Genomic DNA, 8,316 nt, shown 5'->3' on the forward strand with positions numbered 1-8,316 from the left:
TGCATGTGGAATGAGGCAAGACGCCATCGGCATCTAAGCAATAACAGCAAGAAAAACAATAACAAAAACCAAACATTTCTCCATTGAAGCTAATGGATCTTCGAACGCATATTCGATTCTTTCCCGATCGACAAAAAAAAACTAACAAACCTAAAAACCACCTACCCCACACGAGGGAGACATTGCACAGACACTGACAGTGCAAACAGCACCCCACGCGTCTGCGTCTGTATTGTAAGTGCACACAATTTGTCAACACCGCTCCAATGTGGTTTCCATGCCTAGGCTTCGGTGTCTAAGCAAACAAGCGTACGCGTAAGATCGTGTCCATTGAGATTGTGTAAATTATTGAGGAATTTCGTTGTGTGTGCGTTGGATACCATCCCAAACCATCGCACATCGTTTGCATTGTGGTTTGGGGGTTGTTGTTTTTTTTTTTTTGCAAGAGTTAGCGGTTGGTGGGTGGAGTAGATAAATACTTGTCATTTTAATCATCAAATTGCCCCCTCACGCCATTAGCTGCAGGAGGGTGATAAATCTTCCAGAAGATCTTCTACCATGCTGTTTAGACCCATCAAGAACATCAGAAAGACATAGGACTTCGGGGATTGGTAACTATGTTTGTATTCGTTTTGCATTAACTAGAAATTGGCTAGAATGTATTTCCCAGTCCGTCCGGCGTTGGAATTCCATCAGCTCTTCGGCATCGCTGCATCACCTCCTGGTCCGTGAAACCTTTAGACTGCAACTTCTGCTCAACATTGTGTTCGAGATTGGTCGCTGACGTCACCTGGTATGGCGCGACAAGTACCGCTAGACCGAAAAACCAGAACAATAGTTCGAACTTCGGCTGCCTTTCGGTTTGTAATGTCACGGACGCCTCCCCGCCCCGAAAAGCAATCGCTCTTAACGGGACTCTGGCCGGTTCGAGTACCGTTGCACGCCAGCACCCTTGTGCCTAGCCCGGCAAGTCCGGGCTGGGCTTGGGCACGTCGTCCATAAACGTGACCGAGCGGGCGCGCTGCAACCCGACCGTCCGACGGCCCTCCGGGCTGCCATTCGTAACGGTGCTCGCCGTCTCGTCCCCGTTGGCCGGCCCGTCCCCGCAGCCGGCTGCCGAGCCGCGGGCCGTCTGCTTCGCCAGGTACGCCGCCAGATGCTCCAGGTTGCCGCGGTCGTCCGACAGCACCAGCTCGCGGCGGGCCCGTCCCTTCGCCACAATGCTCACCACGCTGTCCAGCTCGGCCGGCAGCCAGAAGTTGCGCAGCACCTCCTGCGCCTCCCAGCTGACGCGCGGGTAGTCGCTCAGCTCCTCGCGAAACCGGGCCCGGACCGTTTCCCGCAACTGGGCACCCTCCTCGGCCAGCGTCAGTGCCGCTCCCGGCGGGTGCGTTTTACCGCCCCTCTCGAGCGACTGCTGCACGCGCCGATAATCTTCCGGGGCAGCGGCCACACTCTCGCCGATCGTTGCCCGCTTGCGCACGTCGTACCGGCGGCGCTCCCGCTCCGGGTGCATCTGCTTGGCGAGCAGCTCCGGGCTGAGGTGCCGCCGGGCCATCATGGTGCGGATGAGGGCCCGGTAGTAGCGCGACCGCCAGCGGCCCTCCAGCCGGCGGCTCAGGTCCACCCGCTTTTCCGCGTCCCGTATCGCCTTCTTCTTCGCCTCCTCGATGGCCTGCCGGCGCAGGAAGTCGTCGTGCTCCTGCTTCTCCACCTCGAGCCGCTCGGCAAGCTCGCGGGCCTCCCGTTCGGCCTGCAGCTTCGCCTCGATCTGCTCCCGGTTCTGCTCGTAGTACCGCTGGACCCACGCGTCCTGGTCGTGCTTGCGGGCCAGCTCCGCCCGTATCAGCTGCCGGAAGCGCTTCCGCTCGCCCGGTCGCGGTTCGGCGAACGCGGCCGGGATGCTGAGCAGCCGCACATTGCAGCTGCCATCGGCCACCGCCAGGTGGCGCTGTGGGATGCGGCGATGCTGCTGCTGCGTGACGATCGACAGCACGTTCGCGCCGAGGTTGAGTGTGACGCAGGCGGTGGACGTGTGTACTGCGGAGAGTGGAAGAGAAGAAATTAAAGGAAAGAGGTGGGAAGCAATGGCATCAACTGGAACATTCGGGAGATGGTTTGACAATTGCGTAGAGCGTATGAAAACAAAGGCGTTGAAGCTGTCTATTCTACATCGCTGACTGAGCATACGGGGTTTCAATAACTCAATTTAAATAAGATTAGAGGTCTAAAATTAAAGCCAGGCTATTCAGACTTATCTGTCTACAGTCGCGAGCTAATGCGTGCACCATGATGCAGTAACGTCTCATTAGGGTCCATTTGGTCTTAACTAGAATTAAAAATTAATCTAAAAGCATGTCCAAAATCCATCTTTAAATCAGAATATCAAACTTTCAGATTCATATAGCTCTAAATATTCACAGATCTCGAAGGATGCATGAATATCTGATGATTTAAACATTGCTTTCTAAGGATTTCCCGAATTTGTAGCGCCAGATAAGTAAGTAAGTAAGTTTCTAAAGATTTACCCTTTCTTCGCTTTCAAGTAATGAATGTGCACCTAATGTGAATAGATTTTCAAACCTGTCTGCTCACAAATGAGTACGTCGTCGTGACATTGCTTGGTAAACTATAATTCTTATGGATGCTCTGTCTCTGGCTGTAGCCTCCCATCCATGTAGACACCCGATCCCTAGCAGGTCTGGCTTCGCCTGATCCAGCCATCGACCTCGCTTTGCTACCACTGCAACTCGTGCTTAATTAAAGATCGCTGTAGCACCCATGAGTTCTTGGTGGGACATGAGTCCAGTATCCTCATAACATGTCCCAACCATCGTATCCCTATCAATGTTGCTTGTGTTTAGCAAATAGTCCTTATAAATGTTGTTTTTTGCTGTGGTTCTTGGTTCCCGTTTCATCAGAGATCTTTATGATAATGCTTTAGATATTCAATGATTAGTTTTAAATGATGCACTCTTTAGAGATTCTTAAATCATTGGGGATTTGATTCGAGATCTGAATCACTCAGCACTCAAGATTGATTGGAATGAATCTTTACGAAAGACTCCTCCTCATCCAAGCCATCAATTCCTGGGCTGAAGAATCGTGAGAATGTCCTGCAATCATGCATGGTTGCTGGAAAATGGAGAATCAAATAACAACGGATCTTGAAGCACCTCATGAGCAAGCGACCTGCAGACAGTCCAGTCAGTTAAGCCTCCGAAAAGCGCGAATAAAGCAAGAGCAAAAACAACAACAAAAATGGCCAATGGTCGTACTTTGCAGATCCCAAATCTCCAGATCGCCGTTCGCCAGCCCGACATAGAACACGGACGGCCGGTCGAGACTCCAGACGCAGGCAGTCACGGGCGCCGGTTTCGGGCGCCAGAAGATGGGCGACTGGCGGCAATCGGCCGTCCAGAGGGCGAGCACGGTACCGCCCGCGGTCAGCAGCACGTCCGGCACGAACGGGTTGCGCACGATTGCCACCAGCGGCCCGTCGTGTACCGCGGCGAAGGTGTCCTGGTCGCGCACCGGCTCCTCGTTCACGATCGCACCCTGATCGAACTCGTACCCGTCCCACTTGCCCCAGAACAGCCCACCGAGCAGGGTGCCGGCAATGAACGCCTGGTGGCAGATGACCGGTGGCAGCTGGAAGCCGCCGACCCCGCCACCCGCCCGGAGCGATATCGGCTGCTCGTCGAGCGCGAGCGCCACCAGTGGCAGCTCGCACCGCACCCGATAGGTCGGATGGAACACGTGGTTGAGCCGAGCCAGCCCACGCGTCGTTGGCTCACCGGCGATGGTGGCGGTGGCGGGGGCGGTGCTGTTGATGGCTGTGCCGGTGAGGCCGGCGGGCACAGCGCCAACACTCTCCGCCTCGCCGACGCCCTTCTCCTTGTCGTGCGCGTGTGCCGACAGTGCCGCCGGGACGGGCAGGTCCAGATTCCACAGCGACACGGTACCGTCCAGGGCGCCCGTCAGCAGGAATCGCCCCGCACCGTCCTCGGCACCGTTGGCGCGCAGCTGCCCGGTCGGGGCGCAGTGGTAGTTCTGTGGCAGCCAGCGGATCACGGTGATCGGTTTGCGTGCCGACCGCTCGAGGGCACTGATGACGGCCGGGCGCACGTGCCACGGCGTTTCCGGCGCTTCCGCGCCGTGCACGATGCCCGCCGGGCCGCTCGGGCTGGCCGCCGGGCCGCGGGCCAGCAGGCGGCTGGTGCTGTTGGCGTTGCCGAGCAGCGACTTGATCTCGCTGCGGTACTGCTCCGGCGTTGGATGCTGTCCGTGGTGTCTCGCGGGCTCGCGGCCACTCGTTCGCGGCCCGATGTGTTCCAGCTGGGCGTCCGTCAGCTCCCAGATCGCGAGCTGGCCGCTGGACAGGCCGCCCACCAGCAGGCGGCCGTCGTACGGACAGAAAGACAGTGCCGTCACTTCGCGGGGCGAATCGAACCACAGCCGCGGCACGAGCGATTCCTCGAAGCTCCACCCCAGCACGGGACACTTCTCGAAGACGAGCCGGTTGACGGCGTCCTCGCGGCCCGCCGGTCCGACCGTCGCACCCGTCGGTACGGTGCGCTTGCCGACGACTCCCTCCAGCACGGGCGAACTGGCCGCTCCCGGCACCGCCATCTGCACGCTCGGGATGTGATGGACGTAGGCGGCGACGAACGTGCCCGCCAGCTGCGGATGCCACTCGATCGCGGACACGTGCCGGTTGGCGCAGGTCGACCGGTCCATGAAGCACATCGTTTCCTCGACCGCGGGCGTCTCGTACTTGGCGATGGACCGGTGGCGCGAGATGATGGGATAGTCGTTCCGGTACATGTCGATCTGGTTAAACTCCAGCGTCTGCAGCAGCTGCTCGACGTGGCTGCTGGGGCACACGGCGGCCGGCGGGCTGGTGGCGGAAGCGCTCGCCGGTGCGCCGGTGCCCACCGACGCCAGCTGCGGTTCGCTCCCAATCTCGTACAGATACTGCGACCAGGCGTTGGTCGGAAAGGTGGGATCGGTCTGCTGGAACTTGTGCACCTTCTCCGGCCGCAGCTGCACCCCGAAGTCGATCGATTTGCGCACAATGTTGTGGAAGGCGGTCTTCGGGACCAGCTCCACGTAGCCGTCGCGGGCGTCCGCCACCAGGCGCAGCTGAAACCGGTACGAGCTGGCGCGCTGCGCCGGAAAGATGCTCTGCGACTCCACGTTCACCACGTTCGTGCGCTTGAGCGGGATGAAGTTTTCCACGTCCTGCTCGCTGCCGCGCGTCTGCCAGCGGCGGGCCTTCTTGCGCATGGCGGCCGCCGCCGAGAGCCGCTCCACCAGCTCCAGCCGGCGGATCAGCTCGCGGGCTTCGCGCGTCTCCTTGTGGTCGGTGAAGACGGCGAACAGGTCCTCCTCCTCGGTGCTCTGGTCGGGCAGGTAGCCCACCAGTATCATCCGGCCCGGTTCCATGTCCTTCAGCTTGTCCTTCAGCTGACGCTGCACCTTCGTCTTCCCCGGCAGCTGGTCCTCCAGCATCTCCTTCTTGATCTCCTTCCACGGGTGCTCCACGCTGACGGCGGTACCGATCTCCATCCCCAGCTCGGCCTGCAGATCGGGGCTGAGCAGGAATATGAGTGAGCGATTTAAAGATGCCTTCCCGACACGTCGACCCCACAACCCATCATCCCCCTACCTGATTACCAAGCGCGAACATTTCGGAAAGCTATGCAGCTTCTGGCGGGCATCGTTTTCCTCGAACCCGAATATCATCGACACCTCCTCGTCGTCCGGTTCGAAGTTGTGCTTCGAGTAGGTGTCACTCTTCGCCTCGTTCGACGAGGAGGACTTCAGCTGGGCCACACCCTTCCCGGCCAGTTTGAATGCAGTTGGTCTCCGGCGTGCAGCTAACAAATTCCTTGCAACTCATGCAAGATGAGCAGCATTATTTGCTGCGAAAACACAACGATATGTATGCAAACAGACTACGAATGCAGTTTCGGGTCGAACAACCGAGCTAAACAAGTGTTACCATGGAAAAGGGTAAAACAATTCATCAACGTTCGCCGGTGCAACGGTTGCCATGGTATTTTTGCAATCAAAGTTGAAATCTTGCACCGGGATTAGCTGAAATTTTACGAATTCTGAAGTGAAATGTTTCACATTTGCGCCATCTGCTGGTCAAATGAGAAACTAGCGCCGCTCGAGATGTGACGCAGAGTGACCAGAAATATCGATTAATCTGTATTACATCCGATTTTTGAAATGCCTATTAGCGCGTGGCCACGGACGTGACAAAATGTTGAAAAATTTATCAACTTTGTCAACATTGCTTGTCAACTGCAAAAATGAGCTGTTCTCGTGGCCGCACCTAAAACATACACAAGAACGACAAAAAGCTCCAACATCTGAATATGATCGATATTTTGTTTAAGAAGCACGAAATAGGTACATAAATCAATTATAATCATGCATTTTAGCATTATTATCATAGCAATGGGTCACAACTGCTCTAAATAGGTGTTTGTTTACGCTTTTTCGCGAACGTCAAATTTTGTAACTTTTGTCAACTTTTGTCAATTTTTGTCAACTTTATTTCCTGGCTGCTCCAGGTTATAAAATTTTGACAAAAGCTCACAAAAGTGACAAAAGCTCTCGTTTTGAAAAATTTGTCAGCATTTTGTTACTCTCATGGCCTTTCGCCTTATGATTCACAGACCCTAAAACTGCCGATATTTCATTTTACCTACCAAAAAGATTTTCCTCAGATTTTTTCATAATCTGACCGACAAATCATAAAACCATTTCCCCAAACAATTTATGCATTAAACTTCATATGAAGATATTACAAATCCCTAGCGACTAGAACAAGAATTTTAACTTTATCAACTTAGGCCCGTGTCTATGTTTCGTCAGATGCGATTAAATTAGACATACTATACTTTTTCTTCATCTTAATAGGATTAATGGGATATATTCTCCTATTCACTTTGTTAAAAATGGACATTATTATTCATTTCCTAAATACAAACGCGTTGAAAAGTGTTATTATATCAAACTCATTGCAATAGCTCCAATGAAAGGCAAGAGATTCTCCACTCATCGAGGAGTTTAGACGTGTTCTTGTGCCGCTCTTGCTTTGCACTTTGGACTGGTTGTTTTTGCGTGCGTGGATCGTGAATTGAAGAGTCACCGTTGAAACGGATTGTTGCTGCTGTTAGTGAGCTTGCTGTTCCTGCATTCAAGTGAATTTAATTCTGTAAAAGCTGCTAATTTGCTGTGCGTTCGTGCGTTCGGTTGCTGTTCGCCATCTCTTGATGGTGTCGTTGTCCCGAGACCGCTCTCACTACTACACCTCACGCATTGCGTAGAACACGCTCTCTCTCATCGCAATGGATTGTGCCATCTGCTCTTCTACCATTACCAAGGATCCGGTTCTCTGCTGTGGAAATTTGACTTATTCGAAATGCAAGGCTGCGTTTCATCCAGAATGCATTAAAATTGCTGCAGCTTGTGTCAAAGAGATGGCCCGTAATCGTGGGCTTTGCTGGATGTGTGAAAAGTGTCGTGAATCTAGAACCGACTTCGTTTCTTTTATTTCTGGTTTGATGAGCGATCTGAAAAATGAGTTGAGAAATGAACTGTTTCATGAGCTAGATAAAAGGTTCACTCACTTGCCTTCATCCAAATTACCATCCACTAAACCTACAAATACAGCTACAAGTGCACCAAAGCAAACTGGTATCCCCACTACAAGTTTATTATCCGTTAACGCATACCACACTGATCCTGACTATATAGAGTCATCCACGCCTGAATCCGTTAAACTAGACACTATTTCACGCACACACCCATCAGAGCGTACCGAAACGTCGATCATTGAATTCTCTCACCCAGCTCTTCACATTGGCACTTCTAACGACTTAACCATGAACAGCGCTATACAGTTTATACCAGCACCAGAACCAAAAACATGGATTTTTATTACGAGAGTTGCACCAAAAGTTACCGAAGAAAACCTGAAAACATTTATTCATGGGAGATTGAATTGCACTAACTGTTCCGTGAAACGTATTTTGCCCAACGGCCGCGATCCAAACGCTCTCACATACATATCATTTAAAGTTGGTGTCCCTTCTGAACTAAAAGAGATCGCGCTCTCTCCCACGACTTGGCCGTGTGGTTTTGTTTACAGAGAGTTTAACTTTCGCCCACGCGCTCTCAAAATATCCACACCATATTCGGGATTCATATTCGGGATATGAGCCGGTTTCGTAGTACAGTCGTCAACTCGTACGACTTAACAACATGCCCGTCATGGGTTCAATCCCCAAATAGACC

At 53.3% G+C, this 8,316-nt stretch overlaps 1 protein-coding gene across 1 annotated transcript; it reads right to left on the reverse strand.

Annotated features, from left to right (window-relative positions):
- Positions 1-600: 600 nt before the first annotated feature.
- LOC1270485 (dynein axonemal intermediate chain 3) lies at positions 601-7,580 on the reverse strand. The gene is made up of 3 exons (XM_061643743.1): positions 5,672-7,580; positions 3,279-5,596; positions 601-2,040 (listed from the first exon to the last, which is right to left on the reverse strand). Exons 1-3 carry the CDS (start codon positions 5,746-5,748, stop codon positions 959-961), a joined length of 3,477 nt encoding a protein of 1,158 aa, XP_061499727.1. The 5' UTR covers positions 5,749-7,580; the 3' UTR covers positions 601-958.
- Between the last annotated feature and the right edge of the window lie 736 nt (positions 7,581-8,316).

Source organism: Anopheles gambiae, chromosome X (genome assembly GCF_943734735.2).
Source record: "Anopheles gambiae chromosome X, idAnoGambNW_F1_1, whole genome shotgun sequence".
Lineage (NCBI taxonomy): Eukaryota > Metazoa > Arthropoda > Insecta > Diptera > Culicidae > Anopheles > Anopheles gambiae.

What these genes read in the sequence shown, in the direction of transcription:
- LOC1270485 (XM_061643743.1), bottom strand. Translation starts at nt 5,748, where the DNA reads ATGATATTCGGGTTCGAGGAAAACGATGCCCGCCAGAAGCTGCATAGC. An exon ending in TGTTCGCGCTTGGTAATCAG is followed by an intron (nt 5,597 to 5,671) that starts GTAGGGGGATGA and finishes ATTCCTGCTCAG; the next exon opens with CCCCGATCTGCAGGCCGAGC. An exon ending in GGAGATTTGGGATCTGCAAA is followed by an intron (nt 2,041 to 3,278) that starts GTACGACCATTG and finishes CACTCTCCGCAG; the next exon opens with TACACACGTCCACCGCCTGC.